Raw genomic sequence first — 20457 nt, 5'->3', positions numbered from 1 at the left:
TCTCTCTCTTTCTCTCTTTCTCTCTCTCTGACATGATAGTCCACAGTTGTAATCTTGGCATTTGGGAGATTGAAAGAAAATGGTCATTAGTTGCTGGTCATCCTGGGCTATGGAGAGCGATCTAGTCTCAATTTTGTTTTTTTGTTTTTGTTTTTTTTTGTCTTTTCTCTAGCATTTTTAGCTGTTTATTAAGGAAATTTTGTCAACATAAGTAGTTGTTTTTATCAGAGACCTAAGTATTGATTTTTGTTTTGTTGTTTCAGGACTTTGGGGTTTGGTTAATAATGCAGGTGTGTTACACCCATTTGCCTACCTTGAGTGGTACAGGCCAGAGGACTACATGCCTATCTTTCAAGTGAACCTCATTGGTTTGGCCCAGGTGACTTTGAGCATGCTTTTCCTGGTGAAGAAGGCTCGGGGCAGGATCATCAATGTCTCCAGCATTTTGGGAAGGGTTGCGCTCTATGGAGGATTCTACAGTTGCTCCAAGTATGGAGTCGAGGCATTTTCAGACGTGCTAAGGTAACTGTTAGATAAAATCAAGAGTTCCATGTGTGTCACTGCTGCAGATCTTGTGCTCTGTGCTGCTCGTGCCTCGTTTCCTTGCTCCCTACATCTTTTCTGTTGTTTGACACAGATCTCTCTCTGTAACCCAGTCTGGCCTGACTCTCTTGTTGGCCTCAAGCGCAGGCATTCCTCTTGACTTGGCTTTCTGAATGCTGAGATTACAAGTATGAACTATTTTGTTTGTTGTTTTGAAACAGGGTTGTAGGATTGTAGGTAGCCCAGGTTGGTCTCCACTTTACTTTCAGGTAGCTGAGGCTGGCCTTGAACTCCTGAGCATACATGCTGCTCTAACTTTCCAAGGGCTGTGGTTACAGGTGTGTGCTCTTGTCTAGCTAAAAAAATATACTTTTTGGGCAGAATCTTACTATGTACCCCTAAATGGCCTCTCAACTCAAAGAAGTCTGTTGACTTTGCCACACAAGTGCTGGGATTAAAAGTGTGCACTTTAACACTGCCTGGTACAAAAATTATATGCATGGATATTGTTATTAGTTCATGGAAACTGAGACCAAAATTCAATTTGTCCCCCCCCTTACTAAAATTCATTTGTAAGTCAAGATTTGGCAGGATGGTGCTCTGGCCCGAGGCCTTTAGCTTCTGTAGCTACAGCACACTTAGTTCTCAAGATTCCCCTCTCCTCTGAGGAGAGGGTGGCTTTGGTTCTCTTCCTGGAAAACAACTTGTCTCTGTCTGTCCAGGTGACACCTTACCCTGTATCTTTTTATTTGATAGCTTGGTTTCTTCATTATAATTCCAATTTATCATGGGACCTCCTAGGTCTTGCTTGAATCTAGAGCTTATTTTGTACATGTGCATGTGTGTGTGTGTATGTGTGTGTGTGTGTGTGTGTGTGTGTGTGTGTGTGTGTTTGCTACTGTTGATCAAACTCTGGGTCCTATACACACTAGGCAATCATTTGACCACTAAGACACATATCCTTTCCTGAATTTATGTATCTTTTTTTTTAAAATTTGTTTTATGTATGTGAGTACACTGTAGCTGTCTTCAGACACACCAGAAGAGGGCATCAGATCTCATTACAGATGGTTGTGAGACACCATGTGGTTGCTGGGAATTGAACTCAGGATCTCTGGAAGAGCAGTCAGTGTTCTTAACCACTGAGCCATCTCTCTAGCTTCTCAATTCATGTATCTTGTATGTCACTGACATCACACTGTGGGACAAGGTTATGCGCTTATTATTCGCCAGGCCACATTGTAAGAATTTTACATCTATTAAATCATTTCTTTTCTTGTGATTCTGGCCCTTACATATTAGGTAAGCAATCATCGAACTGTATCTCTGTCTCCCAGGTTGTTTAGGTTCCGCTTTCACTCTACTGTGCGACTGCGGGGAGGAGGCTAAGGGTTTGCCTGTGTCACATGGGTGACAGCAGACAGACTCACTGTCTAGACCTAAGACTGGCTCTCTTCCAGTCAAGAAAGTGCCCTGGCCCAGTCAGCTGTGGACAGAAGAACATGTGGAGTCACTTGGCACAGAATATTTCTGTACAAACTCTCTTTAGCAGGAGTGGATCTTGGGAAATGAGACTTTAATATGACCTTGTGGTAGTTTTTAGCTTCTCATGGATATAGTACATTATCACAAGTAGTTTCAAGTTTATGGTGTTTTAAAACAACATGGTATCCCCTCATTGTTCTTCCAAATCAAAAATCTGAAATCAAGGTCATTGACATTGACAGAGCCTCCATCTTTCAGATGGCCTGGAGGCTCGTCACTTGCCTCTTCCTGGTTGCCTGCAGACCTTACCCACTGTGAGACTTCTGAGGCAAGGAACTCAGTCTTAACATACTCAGTTCATACATATAAGCACTGAGCCCAGCACCTTCATACATATAAGCACTTAGCCTAGCATCTTCAATAATCAATGCTATTTCCTCTATTACATCTTTTTCTTTCCCCTCTCGGGTACCTAATGCTTTAAGAATATTTATTTTTATTTTATGTGTATGAGTGTTTGTCTGCATGTAGGCATGTATACTGTGCCCATTTCTGGTGCTTGTCCAGGTCAGAAAACTATGTCAGAATTGGAGTTGTGGTGGTTGTAAGCTGCCATATGGGTGCTGGGAAACAAACCTTGCTCTTCTGGAAGAGCAGTAGCATGCGCTCTTGTTGAAAGAGCAGCTTAGAGCTGGTGAGATGGATCAGGGCAAAGGTATGTCCATCAAGTCTGATGACCTGAGTTCCATCCCTTGGAACTCCTGCATGCAGGAGGGAGAGAACTGACTTCTGCCAGTTGAACTCTGACCTCCAACAAGTGTGATATGATAAATGTGCATGCACATGCATGCACACACACACACACACACACTCATGCATGCAAGCACACACACATACACACACAGAGAAACATACACATATATACATGTACACACAAACACACTCATACATGCACACATAAATACATATATACATACATATACATACAGATACAGATACACTCATACACACATATGCACGCACACATACACACATACATACACACATTTACATGCATACACACATTTACATGCATACACACATGCACATATTAGCATACACACAGAAACATAAAAGTCAAATCTAATCAAAGCATAAGAGCAGAACAGATTAGTGGTTAGAGGAGTCGGTATAACCATGTTCCCATTATTGGATCCAGGAATGTTTAAATTTCTGGGTTTTCCTATTTTTTTGTTCTTTATTTTATGTTTCTGAGACAGGACCTCACTGTGTATCCCTGGTGGCCCAGAATTCACAATGTAGACCAAGCTGACCTGGAACTCACAGGCATCCACTTGCCTCTGCCTCCTAAGTGCTTGGATTCAAGGTGTTTACAACCTCTCTGTCCTTTAAAATCTGCAGTAAAACTAGTGTGTGTGTGTGTGTGTGTGTGTGTGTGAGAGAGAGAGAGAGAGAGAGAGAGAGAGAGAGAGAGAGAGAGAAAGAGAGAGAGAGAGAGGGAGAGAGAGAGAGAGAAGGAGGGAAAGGGAGAGGGAGAGAGAGCTAAAATGGTGGTTGTTTTCATCAAAGGTGGTAACTTAAACAGTTTGGTTCCAGGCGTGAGATTCGAGATTTTGGAGTGAAAGTCAGCATAATTGAACCTGGGAGCTTCAAAACAGTAATGACAGATGCAGAGTTAAGCATTGAGAGAACCAAGAAAGCCTGGGAAGCGGCCCCTGAGCACATCAAGGAGTCCTATGGACAGCAGTTTTTTGATGACTGTAAGTTGTGTGTGTGTGTTGTGTATGTGTAGCTATGCATTTGTGTGGTGTGTGTTTCCCTGCACATGTGGAGAGAGTAGAGGTGGACTTTGGGTGCCTTCTATCACTCTACACCTTAGTTTTTTTTTCCCCCTCTCTGTAGCCCTGGCTGTCCTGGAAACTTGCTCTGTAGATCAGGCTGGCCTTGGACTCATAGAGATCTGCCTGCCTCTGCTTCCCATGAGTCATAGGTGTGGGCCACCACAGCTAGGATCCCCATCACAGTTTTTGAGACAAGGTCTCTGAACAAGCTTGCTCTCACCGTTTTGGTCTGACTGGTTGGTCAGGAAGTCCCAGGATCTACCTTTCTCCATCCTGGGGTTACAGCCATGGCCTGGATTCTGAGGATCTAACTCAATGAATGGCAGGCAGACATATGCATGTTTTACCTGCAATATTCTCAGCCCCAGTTTTTGTTGTTGTTGTTTTTTGTTTGTTTGTTTTTGTTTTGGATTTTTTGATAGAGATTATAGAGAAAATAGGTGTGTTTGCATAAGGAAAAAAAAGACAGGCAGCTTCTATGAACACTTTGGCATGTGCCACACACTACACACAAACACATATGTAAGGAACACAATTCATGGTTATACTATTATGAACTGCCCACCCAAATCCATAGAGACCAACACATTATATGTTGCCTTGGGTTCATTGGATTGGAGAGAAAAGAGTGGCTTTAAGATTATATGTTTGTATGTGTATTTACTTATGTATTTATGTGTATATATGTGTGTTTGTATGTGTTTACATGTGTGTTTGTGTGTGTACATGTATGCGATGTCATGTGGTGATCAATCGCAGGGCCATGCATGTTTTTAGCAAGAACCCTACTATTGAGCTATATGTCTACCCTACAGGGCTTATTTTAGGAGTGAAGGAAATGTTCTAAAGTTCAAATGTGAAGATGATCATACAACTCTAAATACACTAAAAATCAAGGGTTCATGTACTTTAGCTGGCTGGAGTTTATGGTATGTTATAGCAAAATGCACAGATTTACATCTGAGGGCCAATTAGATAGCTTAGCTGGTAAATATATTTACTATCTAAGTCTGGTGACTTGAGTTCAATCCTAGAACTCAAATAAAGGTGTAGGAGAGTGCCGATCCCACAAAGTTGTCCTCTGACCTCCATATGTGTGGTGTGCAATGTACACACACATATAAATATGCATTCAATAAATAAATAACATTTCCAATTGAAAAAGGAGATTTGTGTACTTGTACTGAATGAGTCATGGAACTGAGTTTTAAAAATAAAGTTTACTGGAGCTCAGCAGTTAAGAGCACTGACTGCTCTTCCAGAGGTCCTGAGTTCAAATCCCAGCACCCACATGATGGCTCACAACCATCTGTAATGGGATCTGACACCCTCTTCTGGTCTGTCTGAAGACAGCTACAGCATACTTACATATAATAAATAAATAAATCTTAAAAAAAATAAGGTTTACTAATGGAGGGTGTAGTACACACCTCGAATCCAGTATTTGGGAGGCAGAGGCAGATAGATCTCTGTGAGTTTGAGTGCAGCCTGGTCTTCGTAGTACATTCCAGGCCAGCCAAAACTACATAGAGAGACCCATATTCAAACAAACAAACAAACCAGAAGTAAAGATTTTTTCTAGAATTAAATGAAAGCACAGGTTTGATCTTCATGTTTGTGACGATAGTGTTGGAATCCCGGTCTTCCCAGAAGTTAACTGTAGTTAGACTTTTGTGAACACGGGCAACAAATACTTAAAAACAATCCAGAGAAGAGCTGGCTGACCACCTTCTGCTTCTTCAGTTTGCAGCACCAGCAAACGAGGGTTGATGAAGTGTAGCACGGACCTGAGCCTAGTCACAGACTGCATGGAGCACGCCCTGACCTCCATGCATCCTCGCACCCGGTACTCGGCTGGCTGGGATGCCAGGCTTTTCTTCATCCCTCTATCTTATCTGCCTACGTCACTGGTAGACTACTTATTGGCCTTATCTAGGGGCAAGCCAGCTCAGGCGGTCTGAAGGATCCCTAATCAGTGGCTCTTAGAGTGAAGAAATGACTCAGTTATTCCCAATGCGAGCTATCTGTACCCATACGCTCTCTCTCTGAAATCACTTATCAGGCCATCTTTTTCTTTCTCTCAACCCCCACAAACACCTGGTTGGTCTTATTCTATAACCCTGGCTGGCAGCGAACTCATAGAAATCTGCCTGTCTCTCCCTTAATCAAGGTGTTCGCATTCCAGGTCTACAAAATTTATTACTATCTTAACCACTTTTTCCTGGGAATATTTCCCTAGTCTATCATTTTTTCTTGTCCTAATAAACAGAGCCATGTAAGAACAATTTATCTTGTGGTTTTTTGTTTGTTTGTTTGTTTGTTTTTCTTTTTGGATTTATTTTTAACTATGTGTACTTATGTGTGCCTTTGTGTGTGTATGTTCATGGGAGTGTCGGTGCCTGAGGAGGTCAGTTGTGAGCAGAGGCAGTTATGAGCTTTCCTATGGGTGCTGGGACTTGAACCTTGGTCCTCAGCAAAAAGCAGTAAGTGCTTTAACCACTGAGCCATCTTTCCAGTCCTCAACTGAGTCGTCTGTTTTTTTTTAAAGATTTATTTTTTTATTTATTTTATGTATATGTTTATGTTTATGTATTTTATGTATATTTATTTTATGTATATATGTATATGTACACTGTAGCTGTACAGATGGTTGTGAGCCTTCATATGGTTATTGGGAATTGAATTTAGGATCTCTGCTGGCTCCAGTCAACCCCACTCACTCTGGCCCGACTGGTTTGCCTCAGTCCCTGCTCAGTCCAGTCCAAGGATTTATTTATTATTAAATAAATACACTGTAGCTGTCTTCAGACACACCAGAAGAGGGTGTCAGCTCTCATTACGGGTGGCTGTGAACCATCATATAGTTGCTGGTATTTGAACTCAAGACCTTCAGAAGAGCAGTCAGTGCTTTTATCTGCTGAGCCATCTTGCCAGCCCTGAGTCTGTTTTATTTTTTGAAAAATGATTTATTTATTTTTATTATCTGGGCATTGGTCTTTTGCTGCAAGTCTGTCTGTGTGAGGGTGTCAGATCCCCTGAAACAGGGGTTATAGAAAGTTGTGAGCCATCATGTGGGTGCTGGGAATTGAATCCAGGTCCTCTGGAAGAGCAATCAGTGTTCTTAACCACTGAGCAATCTCTCCAGCCCCCACTGAGCATGTTTTGATGTCATTATTTATACATATTGACAGTTCTGTGATAATTCTTATTTGAGAACATTGAAGAATCACATAGTCAGTCTGTCATGGCACCTATAACACACATTGGACTTTATCACCCCTTCTTTAACAGCTACCATTTCATCAGTATATTTGTTCCTTATTTAAAAAGAATTACTTGGGCTGGCGAGATGGCTCAGCAGGGAAGAGCACTGACTGCTCTTCCGAAGGTCCTGAGTTCGGATCCCCCCAACCACGTGGTGGCTCACAATCATCCATAAAGAGATCTGACAACCTCTTCTGATGTGCTTGAAGACAGCTGCAGTGAATTACACCGGAGAGAACGGGGCCTGAGCGAGTGAGACTGGCAGAGGTCCTGAGTCCAGTTCCCAGCAGCCACACACATGATGGCTCACAGCCATCTGTATAGCTACAGTGTACTCATACACATAAAGCAAATAAAATAAATCTTTAAAGAAAATTAAAAGAAGTGCTTTTTCAAGTTTTAATCACAATAACAGGAACGTACATTTTAAAAGCCAATTAATATCCAAAAGCTGGTCTAGCAAGATGGCTCAGCAGGTAAAAAGGCTTGCCACACAGGTCTGATGACTTGCCTTAGATCCTTAGAACCCACGTTGGAATGAAAGAACAAATTCATGAGAGCTGTACTCTGACCAAACATGCTCCATGCATACAAATGCCTGCCCACATGTGTAATCTGTCTCTGTCTACTGGAAGGGTTCTGGGCTAGTACCAACATGCCCAGCTATGACACAGTGGATTTCTTTATTTACCAACTGTCTTAGTCAGGGTTTCTATTCCTGCACAAAAACACCATGACCAAGAAGCAAGTTGGGGAGGAAAGCTTACACTTCCACATTGCTGTTCATCACCAAAGGAAGTTAGGGCAGGACCCTGGAGCCAGGAGCTGATGCAGAGGCCACGGAGGGTGCTGCTTACTGGCTTGCTCCCAATGGCTTGCTCAGCTTGCTTTCGTATAGAACCCAGGACTACTAGCTTAGGGATGGCATCACTCACAATGGGCTGGGCCCTTGCCTCTTGATCACTAATTGAGCAAATGCCTTACAGCTGGATTTCATGGAGGCATTTCCTTAAGGGAGGCTCCTTTCTTTGTGATAACTCCAGCTTGTGTCAAGTTGACACATAAAACCAACCACTACACCAACTTTAGATATTCTTGTTTATTTCCTGTTATGAGATGTTTCGAGAAATTAAATTTGTACTCCTGTTTCTAGCATAGGTTTATTGTATTTTCTATCAATACTATTTGCATTGGCATTAAGCATATGGATATTTATTGTTTAGACACATATTTAGAGTAACTTTTAAAAAAATAGATTTATTTATTTTATGTATGTGAGTACACTGTAGCTGCCTTCAGATACACCAGAAGAGGGCATCAGATCCCATTACAGATGGTTGTGAGCCTCCATGTGGTTGCTGGGAATTGAACTCAGAACTTTTGGAAGAGGAATCAGTGCTCTTAACTGCTGAGCCATCTCTCCAGCTCTAGAGTAACTTTTTTTTTTTTTTTTATAAAGACAGAATTTCACTATCTAGCCTAGGCTGTCCTGAAACTTGTTATATGCAGACTAAGTTAGCCCCAAACTCAGAGAGGTTTACTTTCCTCTACCTCCTGAATGCTGGGATTAAAGGTGAAGACCACCATGCTAGGCCATAGTAACATTTTAAAAAATTTCCTTGGATTTAATTACTGCATTGATATAAATTAGATAAAAATTAAGACTCTGGGATCATTGCTGAAGAGGAAGCAGAAAAATTATAAGAGCCAGAGGATCAGGAAGTTTGATGGGATACTATGTTTCCTAGTAACATCAGAAGCTACACCAAGTCTCACCAAAATGGCCGCCTAAACAGGAGCTGAACAAGGACACCAATAAACACACTAGTGTGGATAGGGAAGCTGAACAGGTCTCAACCTTACACAGAGAACTACAGGCAACTAAAGAATCCTGAGAGTGGAGAAACAGCTTCCCCAGGGTAAAGGCACACCCCCTGGCCATCCAGTACCAAATGGTCAGCCCTGACTGTAAGAGTGACATATTACAGGCATGCAGCAAAAAGAAATGGAAAAGAACATTTTTAGGAGAACAAGGAGATACTGGCATATGGGGGATCGAAGGGAGAAAGGGAAGGGGGAAATTATACTCAAAAGAAGGAAATAAAATTATTTGAGACAGGGTCTCTATGTTAGCCTTGGATGTCCTGGAAGTCTCTATGTAGACCAGGCTGGCCTAGAACTCACAGAGATCCACCTGCCTCCGCCCCGCAAGTGCTGGAACTAAGGATGTGCACCACCACCCACCACCAAATCTCTTCTTCATTTATTGTGCTGGGGACTCAGCACGAGCCATACTTTAGGAGACAAGCCTGAGAGTTCCGGAGGCAGTGGTCAGATGAGAGTGGAGAGCATTAGACAAGTGAGACAATTTGCTTCAGCAGTGGTTTGACTTAAAGAAAAACCCGTTTTCTTAAGATGGGCCTGATGATACATGACTGAATACTAGAGCACAGAAGGCTAAGGCTGGACAGTCAGTTCTGGGACAACCTGGGCAACACAGCAAGACTGTGTCTCAAACAAAACCAAAACCAAAAACAAGCCAAAATCAAAACGAAGCCAAAAGACTTACTACCACAAACATGAGGGTTTGCTTTCCTAAGTAATAAGTTAGTGGATGGCTTGTCTATGGCAGGGTTAATGCACCTGTGTCTTTTAGCCTTTTCCTTCAGCATGTCACCTCAATACAATGGAACATAACAGACATTTCCAAGGCCTTAACAGTGTGCTAGCTACTTGTGGCTATTTGTGTCAACTTGACACAAATGACAGGAGGGAAGGAACCTCAATTGAGAAAATACCTCCATGATATCCAGCTATAAGACATTTTCTACATTAGTGATTGATGGGGAGGGCCCAGCTCACTGTGGGTGGTGCTGTCCCTGGGCTGGTGGTCCTGGGTTCCATAAGAAAATAGGCTGAGCAAGTTATGGAGAGCAAGCCACTAAGCAGCACCCCTCAGTGACCTCTGCATCAATTCCTGCCTCCAGATTTCTGCCCTGTTTGAGTTCCTGTCCTGACGTCCTTCAGGGATGGACAGTGGCTGTGGAAGTGTAAGCCAAATAAACCCTTTCCTACCAGGTTGCTTTTGGTCATGGGTTTCATCGAAGCTATAGTAACCCTAACTAAGACACACAGTTTAGGGGAGAAGGTGCTAATATCTACCTCTGTCATCTATAAGGAATGCTAAAGATTTCTTAGAAAATCCCATGGATTTCCCCTTATATAGAGTGAACATAAACAGTACAATTATTACTTGAATTGGGGCACTTTGGGAAGAGAAGCCAGCCATCATGAATAGCTTACAGAGGGATGCCAGCTATAGGCCAGCAGTGCCCTAGGTGACTTGGTGCATCTCACTGTATTAAATTTAGTCACACGAACCATCTATCTCACTGTGTGTGCCTTGTATTAGAATTCCCATAAAAATGCCATTACAGAGAGCAAACCCAGCGGAGTTCCATTTTCACTTGTAGTTCGGATCTCAGACAAAAAAAAAAAAAAAAAAGTCAAACCCCTTCTTTTGAAGGTCAATTCCTTTCCTATCCCAATGGCCAGGCTCCTCTGTTCCTTCAGTGATTTGCTCCTCAATCCACCGGCTGTTGATTTAAGTTTTCGAGTATATCAAACATTGTCACAGTCCTGAGGTTCAGCCTAGAGCATTCTGGAGTGAATTTTAGGTCTCATTCATCCTAGGGCCTTTAAAACTGACACAGATTCACGAAAGTAAGAAGTGCTTAGTGAATTTGACAGATGAGCAAAGTTTCTTTGGGCTCTGAGGACTTGCTGCACTCTCACGAGCTTGCTTCTCTTAGGTGCAGGAGCTATCAAGAAGGACAAAGTTTTCCTCAACTTTAGGGACCTGATTTTAAAAGGTGTGTCTAGATGGTGTGTATAATGGTGACAGCTCAAGTTATAAAAGTACAAAAGGCACAGGGAAGGCTGGGACGGTTTGGAATGATTTTAGAAGCACAGAAGTAAAACTAGATGCTTCTTCAGCCTTCATGATTCAGTGTCTGGCTGTGCAGTTACAATAGGGCCATTATTCATCTCTTGCAAGTGGGTCTCAAGGGGGCTCCAAAAGAGATTGTTTCTTGAACAGAAAAGTTGCTTAATAAATATTCATTGGATTTGAAAGCAGAGGCCCTCATTTATGATTCTTGCCAGCATTAAGATTTGCTCATTGGGATGTATTGCAGGTTTCTGGTGTGGGTGGTAAGAGGAAGATGGGTATATGTGGTACATCCAGGACTCACAGGTAATGGAATTAGATTGTTCTCCACACGACTTTGGACGTGATTATATAATGAAGTTACCTGGAGCTGAGACATCTTCAGTCTAGACCCAAGGAAATATAATACATCCTAAACACTTCCTACTTTACCTTTGCTTCTATGCTATATTTATTTTAAAACTAACAATACATTTGTTGCAGAGAAAGATTAACTGGAGAGGGAAACTCCATTTTTGTGGCTACAGGGAAGCTGTCAACCATACAGGGGTTACCTGTGCTTCTAACAGAAACCCCTCACCACGGTCTATCTGGGAGACTGGGCATATATGGATGTTTTATATCACAATGAGAAGCACTTTTAAGTCTATACTTAGAATACAAATCAAAGGAAATTTAAAATCTTGCACTTGTGACTGTAATAATAGTAATCAGAGCTTTACCAGAGCTAGATTAGTAGCTTATAAGAACTCTGTTGATTGATGTTAAAATTCTGAACTTCTGAAGTGTTAGTATAATGATATCACAGTGAGGGAAAGAAATCTGAAGTGGTTTTCATTTTTTAAAATATACTTTAAATCACTTTCTTATCACTGCTTGTAGTGGTTTGAACATGCTTGGCCCAGGGACAGCACTATTAGGAGGTATGGCATTGTTAGAGGAGGCACGGCCTTGTTGGAGGAGGTGTGGCTTTGTTGGAGTGGGTGAGGAAGTGTATCACTGTGGGGTGGACTTTAAGACCCTCCTCCTAGCCAAGTGAGTGCCAGTTTTCTGTTTGCCTTCAGAACAAGATGAACTTTCATCTCCTTCAGTAGTACCATGCCTGCCTGGATGCTGCCATGCTCCTGCCTTGATGATAATGGAATGAACTTCTGAAACTGTAAGCCAGCCCCAACTAAATGTTGTACTTATAAAAGTTGCCTTGATTATGGCGTCTGTTCACAGTAGTAAAACCCTAACTAAGATAGAAGTTGGTACCAGGGGCTGGGGTGTTGCTGTGATAGGCCTGACCATGCTTTTGTTTGGAAGAATGTGGATTTTGGGACTTTGAGTACAAAAAGTAGTGGAATGCTTTAAGTGGGGCTTAATGGGCTATCCTAGTAGGAATATGGAAGACTCTGTTGCTGAGGGTGATTTGAAATGTGGGATGATCACTAGGAACAGCAACAGCAATGGAGTGAAGTCAACCAGAGCCTAGAGTGCTACAGAGGACAGAGCTGGAGAAGTGACCTAAGACCTTTGGAGAAACCCAGAAGATCATGTGTGGGTCCCAGGCACTGAAACAAGAAGCTGTAACATTGAAACAAGAAGCTGTAACAATGACACAGGATGCTATAACATTGAAATAAGAAGCTGTAACATTGAAACAAGACCCTGTAACATTGAAACAAGACCTTGTAACATTGAAACAAGAAGCTGTAACACTGAAATAAGAAGCTGTAACATTGAAACAAGACCCTGTAACATTGAAACAAGAAGCTGTAACATTGATACAAGAAGCCTTAACACTGAAACAAGACCCTGAAACACTGAAACAAGACCTTGTAACATTGAAACAAGATCCTGTAACATTGAAACAAGACGCTGTAACATTGAAACAAGACCCTGTAACTTTGAAACCAGAGCTGTAACATTGAAACAAGAAGGTGTAACATTGAAACAAGAAGTGGTAAAGCTGAAGTTGCCTAGGAGACCCAAAGCTTTCCCATCCTCCAACCTTCATAACTTGCATTTACCAACCCTAAAGCACCTTCTTAGACCCTAAAACATTCATTTTTTTTAACCTCCCCAGAGCTTACATAAACATTACAGTGTTTTTCTATCCAATTATTCTCCAGGAGAATGCAGGTGGTTGGTTACTGGAACAGTAACTAAGTGAAGGAATACTAAACGTTACATTGAAATCTGTTTTTGTGAGCTTATTTCTTTTTAGTTAGAGTCCAGTAGCAAGGTAAACTGTCTTTTTCAGCTGGAGGTTTAGAAGAGTGAGACCTGAGGCCTGATGTGAAGAGAAAGGAGAAGGTGGTTGAAGCCTTGTCTGCTGCTGTTAAACTGAGAAATCCATCCTTAGTTACAAGCGTAAAGCCAAGTTTTGCTACAGATTTTATGGATTTTTAACCATACCTAATGAATTTACAAAATCAATGCTAAGAGAAAGACCATTTACCCAATAGTCTTAAAAGATTTCTTGAGAGCAAAGAGCAGAGAAGTCATGGAGATAAAAGATTTAAGACTGGAAAGTTATAGAACCTTAGAAAGAAGAGAGAAGAGATAGGGAGCATTTGCTTGTGAGGTGGCAGAAACTTACAATCTGTGAGAATGTGGAGTTAAGTGTGCTGCCTTTGGCTGCTGTGCTATACTGAGGCAAGACAGTGAGATTAAAAAAAAAACCTATCTGTCCAGGCCGTGGTGGCACACACCATTAATCCCAGCACTTGGGAGGCAGAGGCAGGCTGATTTCTGAGTTTGAGTCCAGCCTGGTCTACAGAGTGTTCCAGGACAGCCAGGGCTACACAGAGAAACCCTGTCTTGAAAAACAAAAACAAAAAAACAAAACAAAACAAAAAAAATCTGTGAGTCCAAGAAAGGAATTGAATCCAAGGTGAGAAGCAGGAAAGGAGGTGAAAAGACGTCCACATAGGGAGAGTGAGGCAGCCAAGAGACAGAATTGTGCAGCCATGAGGGGTGAGGAGGAGCACAGAGGAACTCCACCCAAGAGAGGGTCCCAACATTACAGAAGACAGGGCATTGGGAAGCTACTGGACTTAGGCAGTTCCTAGGGGAGACAAGGAAGTTCCAGGAAGTAGCTGAGAGGAGCAGCAGAGGGGTTAAGTGTCATGGCAACAAGAATTTCAATCTGGGACTCTGAAGTGCAAACACAGATACAGATACAGTTAAGGGTTCTTTGGAGAGTTGGTCACATTGGAAGGTGTTTTGCTGGGGCACACATGCGAAGGAACATTTCATTGAAGTGGAAACAGGCGAAAGACTAGGCAGAAGGAAAATTTAGCTGAAGCAGACACAGGAAAAAGGATGTTCCGCTAAAGCAAGCTCATGAAAGAACATGTGATGAAGGATGCTTTGCTAACAACACATGTGTACTGTAATGTTTAGTTGAGCTGCATTTGCTGGGACTCCATAGAGAGAAATGCACCAAAAGACTTCTGGTGGCGTGTCGCAGCTTCTGGCTGCTTCTGTGGACTAGGGGTGATTGGCAGAGTGATGTCATCTGAGACAGATATACATGCTGAGGCAAGACCCATGGAGATATGTGATGTTTGGAGGGTATAAATAACTTGACGGACAGTGACTAGGGCTGAGCTTGGCTTGTTTATAGAGCTAGCTGTACAACAGTTGTGGGTATTGAATCTTCACTGATCTTTGCTTCCCTGAGAGAGGCACAGGCAAGAACTTCTCTTGGTGTCCCTCCGGGTCCTTTTGCTGACTTGAGCAGGGGCTGAGGCCTGGCTGTCTCTGCTAGGTAGTGCCATTGCTGCTGATTCCTGTTTGCTATACCGACTCTACCAAACTGGACTGCTGGTGTGTCTCTGAAGTGTTTGCAAGTGGATTGAGCTGCTGCCACTGCTGACTTGTGAACTGAACTGCTGATTTCCAGACAACACAGACAGGAGTTGCTCCAAAGAACCTTTCTAAACAGGTCTACTTCCCCATATCCTTTCCTTTCCACTTCCTTTGGTGAGTAGTGGGTGACAAGAGAGGTTAAAGCATTTACAAACCATCATTAAAAATACCCTTTGAAAAAAATTAAAGTGACAGGCGTCCCCAGGAGGACTGAGAGACTAGTCAGAAAGAAATGTCCCAAATCACAGAGGAGTGGCATGTCTTTCCACCTGATGGGGGCCTAGTAGGGCAAGGAAGCTTTGTAGCACGCTGGAGTGGCTTTCATAGTAACTGTAGACAAAGCCGAGAGCTCTGTAGTGACACTTAGCCACTAGAAGGGGAGAGACAAGAGGTTGGAGAAGGTAGAGGAGGAAACAGCTGGAGAGGTGCAAATGTCTTAGTAAGTATAAATTGCCTATGTAGTGGGGCCAGAAGGCCCCAGAAGGGAGACGCTCACATGGTGGGCAGCCGAAAAGGTTGGAGCTGTGAGAGAACACTTACTGAGTAGCTTAGGAGAGATGGATGGTTTGGTAAGGGAAGGAAGAGGCAGCTAAAGATGCAGATTCTAGAATCAAATTTGGTGGTGGTGGGGAAGCCAACAGAAACAAATGATCTACCTATCTAGGAGAGTCAGATCAGCAGCTTGGTGAGTTCTTTGGGGAGAGAGCTCATTTCAGCCACTACCAGGTTTCAGCCCCAGATGAAGAAAAGAAATAAAAAGGGAAGTAAAGAACACTGTGGATCCATGTTTTACCCAGGCAGAGATATTGGAGTGCATTTACCCTGGGCTGATGCTGTAAGGGAAGCGCTGAGATACTACTCAGGGGGTAGGAGAATGTGGTCTAAGATGCAGGCTGAAGTTGGGATTCCATGACTCCCAAGCATCTAGTCAACCTGTGAAGAGGCCTGGACCAGATGCTCCCAAACTCCTGGACATCCAGGCACCGCTGGGTTTCGAAGACTTGGGAACAGAATTGGAAGCCTGTAAGTTGAGGCCTTCTACAGGAGACTTAGGCAGCAGCTAGATAGTTGAAGGGTTTCTCCATGCTCCTCACAGTGATTCTTTATGAAAGAGACAGTCCATGTTTATTCATACCATTTATTGACTGTTCATCATGGAAAATGGAGTACATACCAACTCCTCAGGGTGGGTCAGAGATTAAACACCATTTGAAGGGAGGAAAGTCTGAGAAGAAAAGCTTATTGGTTAAACCCTCAGGGCCTTTAGCTACATCATTAGCATGGAGAACTCTGTTCTGGGTCATGTGACCAATGTGGGGGTGTGGGCACTGCTCTAGATCAGGAATCTAGCAGGGAACCGAGAGGCACTAACCCTCTTAGGTGTGTACCTGGGTACTGGGGGCTCGGACACCCCTCCTCTACCTTACCAAGATTCCTGGCATGGTCAACTGTCCCACAGAACATGAGTACTCCTGGGTTTGGTGAAGGAGAAAGTTTATTGTAGGTATGAGGAAGACAGAGCCAGAGGCAGATACATCTGGGAGAGTCCAGAGTGGTCATGACCATGAACCATGTGGGGAGAGGGGAAGGGGAAGAGGAAGGGGAAGGGAGAGAGAGAAACCAATTACAGCAGCCAAGAGGCCAAAAGAAGGAGCCGAGAAAGTGGGGAACCAAAATGTCTGGATTATATAGGGAAGAACCTCTGGGGGAAGGGCAGCCCATCCCCTCGACTGGAGAGTGTGCCCTGTAACAGGTAGGGACTGAGGTGGAGTGCCCTGTAACAGGTAGGGACTGAGGTGCAGTATGATTTATTTTGTGTGCCTGGCTCTTTAAAGGATCCCCAAGAGCTGATTGACTGACTCTTTGGGAATACTTAGCCTAGTACTGCTTGACCCTTGACCTTCTGTGTCAGTTGCCTCTTAGATTCCCGGGAACAGGAGAGGATCTGCAGAAAAAGCCAGCAGAAGCTGAGAGAGGTTGAGTAGGACTGGAGAAGAAAACAGTTGGTGCTGGAAGAAAGATTGTATGGGGCTGGAAAGGAGAAGAGAAAGAGCAGAGTGGAAATAGGAGGCAGCTAGAATGAACTGGGCTAGCAGAGAGGACAGCTGAGCCTGGAGAAGCTGAGCCAGAGGAGACATTGCTAGGAGACAGGAGAACCCATACATGAGAAATGCTACACCGAAGGGTGCCGGGAGAACGTAGAGGCCAGGTCGGCTTCTATACATTGACCAGGCCTCCTAGCCACTTGTCCCAGGTTTGAAATGTAAAGCTGTTGAGTTCTGCCACCTGCCACATTCAGTGGGTGCTGGTTCTAGATCTTACCAGTTTTCAGAGTTTTCTGTAACTGCAGATACCAACAAATCAAAGAAACTCATTCTAGCTGAACCTGAAGAGACCTGACTAGGCAGGAGGGCAACAGGCTTCTAATAGAAACATGAGTGTGTTTCTTTGACAAAAAAAAATGAAGACTCAATGGCAGGTTGGGGACATTTTGCCTAACCTTGAATAAAGGCAGAGTCATGAGACTATTGTTTAAATGAGCAGAGGAAGGCTGGGTTGGGCTGGAATGAACGGAAAGAATGTGGGGATTTATACCTGCATGGGAAGACAGGCTAGGCAATTAACAAGTATATGGACCGATATATTTACCTACACCTCATTAGTTGACTTCTTCTGAGAAAAATAGATTTTTTTTCTAGACTATTGGGTAAGTATAAAAAAATAATTTTTCTAGTAAAGGATTTCAATCACTAACTTCCATCTGTGGTCTTAGGGCAGGGACAGCATTGTGCAGATGAAGAGAGGAGTGGAACATGGAAAATCGTTGTCAATCAGAGCAGATTACAGGTGCCAGGGTGTGAAATCTGAGTTTCCTCTGCATGCACAGTGGGCATGAATTCCAGTGGAGCAGTGGAGCTAAAGAGAGACTTAAGAGAGGATTATCCACCTCGGAATGTGATAAGGGGCACTGGAGGCAGGAGGACACCACGGAAGGAGTAATCTCATCTGGTTGTGTTGTCTTTATGTAAGAGTTCGAGGTCCCCAGGATGTCATAGGGGCAGGCTGTGGGAAGACTCATGGAGTCTGGCTCCTCTGAGAGGTTAGAGAGTGGAACCCTGCCTGGGTTAAGGGTGGGGTGCATTATTTCTGCAGCTCTAACCTGCAAACCTAATCCCAGAGCTGAGATCTTAGTGGCAGCAGGGCCGATGAGGGGGACCAGGTGGTCCTCATCCACAGGAGGGTTTCTAACTATACTCACTTCCTGGGTGGATTTTGAGAGGTGTGATTTTGAGGAGGACTTTGGTAGGAGTTTATTTGCAGTTTGGTGGGAGGAAGCTGAGATTTAATAATTTAGGATCCTACATTAGTATGTGGGCAATTCTGTTGGGCTGCCCCAGGGGCATGGCAGCTGCCGCCAAGTACACCAGGTGTGTGCAGTGAATAAAGGGGCCCCCATACCACCCCTGATTCTCTCTGTCCTCATTGCAGGTCCCCTCTCTTTCCCTCTCTGCTCTTGTCTGTCTGTCTGTCTGTCTGCCTGCCTGCCTACATGTCCACTTGTCTGCTTCTACCCCTTCTCCAGGCCTTATTCCTTGCCCCTCCCCTGACAAGCCCCTTTTACACCAGATGTGTTTCATGGCATAATTTCTCAGGTATGCTCTGGCCAAGGATACCACCTTACCATGCACCATGTTATATTTCATGACATTGTAGAAAGTCGAAAAAAAACCTAAAGGCTACCTGACTCATTACTCTATTTCCACCAAGAGATCCCATGTCTAAGGCAACTTTTATAAAAGGAAGCATTTGGTTGAGGGCTGGCTTAGTTTCAGGGGTCTGGTCTGTTATCACGGTGGGGAGCAGGGCAGCACCCATGGGCTAATGCAGTGAGAGCTGAGAGGACTGGGCCTACCATGGGCTTTGAAAACCAATCCTTCTCAAATAGTTCTGCTGCTTGACCACTAATCATTCAAATATCTGGGCCTAGGGGGCCATTCTTACTTAAACCACCACAAGGACCTTCCTTCCTTTACTTCTGAAAGGGCTTTAAATGGAGTCTCTTGAGAGAAATGGGGAGATTGTTGTGTGAGTTTTGAATAAGATGGGACGCATAGGGTACCATGCATCCAAGTTACCAAAAATGGACCTGGGGTAGTGGGTCAGAGTTCATTGTCTCAGGCCAGTGAGTATTAAAGCTTGGAGCGTGCAAAGCCAAAGCAGGCTTTATTATGAAGAACTACGGGTAAATGTGATATTGAGGGAAAGTGAAAGAAACTCGTAGAGTAGGTAGGCTTTCCAATCTGACCTTGCAAGTATCCCAAACACCATCAGCTCTGCTGAGCTCTCTGGTTAGCTCTACTGAGCTCTCCTCTTGTTCTTGCAGCTGGCAAGAAATAGATGTATTTGTATCTTAGTTGGAGTTTCTTTGCTGAGATGGGGTAGGTTTCTTGTTACCTGTCATCTTAGAGTTTAGTCTGTTACAGTTAGCTGCATTGGATACAAGGTTATATGTAAGGACCATAGGAACTTTCCTCAGTGGTTTGGGATGCGGCAACAGCTGCCTTGTGGTCACTGGTCTAGAACCAAGCCTTCCTCTGAGGTGTTTAGTTTGGTTATTTTATACCTGACTACATGCTCCCTTTCTTCCTCAGAGTTTCAGACTCTGCAATGTTTTAAATTATCATTTTATATGTATAAGTATGTGCCCATACACATGTCTATGCGCCACATGTATCCTTGGTGCCCCAGAGGCCAGAAGAAATGATCAAATTCCTGGAAAAGAAGTTACAGGTGATTATGATCTGCCACATGGGTGCTGAGAATCGAACCCAGGTCCTCTTAAAAGAGTAGTCAGTACTGTTAACTTCCAAGCAATCTCTCCAGCCCCTTGCTCTTTCATTTTAACACCACCCCACTCTTTTTGCATTGAGTTAGTTACATGCAGGCCATGCTGGGCATGGAGCCCATCCTTAAGAGTGATTGGCTTCCCCAGTGAGACTCCTTTGGAGAAAATTAATTTTTCACTTTCTTTTTTTTTTTAAGTTTTATTTATTTATTTTATGTATGTGAGTACACTGTAGCTGTCTTCAGACACACCACAAGAGGGCATCTGATACCATTACAGATGGTTGTGAGCCACCATGTGGATGCTAGGATTTGAACTCAGGACCTCTGGAAGCGCTGTCAGTACTCTTAACCGCTGAGCCATCTCTCCAGCTCCCAATTTTTCATTTCCAAGTGGTTATCAATTAGAGACAGCTTCTGGGTTAGGGATGGGTACAGGTACATGCTGAGTCCTTCATGGCCACGGAAGACTCAGAATGGCATGGTCTCTCACCATGGGCTTTCACAAGTGTTGAAGGTTGCTGGGCATGAGACTTATTTGTATAATTAGAAACATCGTGGATCCAGGAAGTGAGAATGTGTTCCTCAGCAAAATAGTAATGCTATGTATGACCTTCAAGACAACTCTTAGGGCTTTGGGAAAGAACTCTGAAAACATGAGTTCAAGAA

General features: G+C 43.4%; 1 protein-coding gene across 3 annotated transcripts in view; it reads left to right on the top strand.

Annotated features, from left to right (window-relative positions):
• LOC116076149 (17-beta-hydroxysteroid dehydrogenase type 6) overlaps nt 1-20457 on the top strand; it is a 125638-nt gene that overhangs the window by 17352 nt on the left and 87829 nt on the right. The window contains exons 2-5 of one of the 3 annotated variants that reach the window (XM_031349780.1): nt 264-522; nt 3625-3797; nt 4053-4090; nt 5645-5830. The exons of 1 other annotated variant lie outside the window; for it this stretch is intronic. In XM_031349780.1, the coding sequence (XP_031205640.1) occupies nt 264-522; nt 3625-3797; nt 4053-4090; nt 5645-5830 (656 nt within the window). Of the gene's footprint in view, nt 1-263; nt 523-3624; nt 3798-4052; nt 4091-5612; nt 6152-20457 lie in introns of those variants that run through there. One more of the 3 variants, XM_031349778.1, reaches the window with a different exon arrangement.

Source organism: Mastomys coucha, unplaced genomic scaffold (assembly GCF_008632895.1).
Source record: "Mastomys coucha isolate ucsf_1 unplaced genomic scaffold, UCSF_Mcou_1 pScaffold4, whole genome shotgun sequence".
In the NCBI taxonomy this organism is placed as follows: Eukaryota; Metazoa; Chordata; class Mammalia; order Rodentia; family Muridae; genus Mastomys; species Mastomys coucha.
The sequence above is the reverse complement of the archived record's forward strand: the minus strand, read 5'-3'. Positions and strand labels throughout refer to the sequence as shown.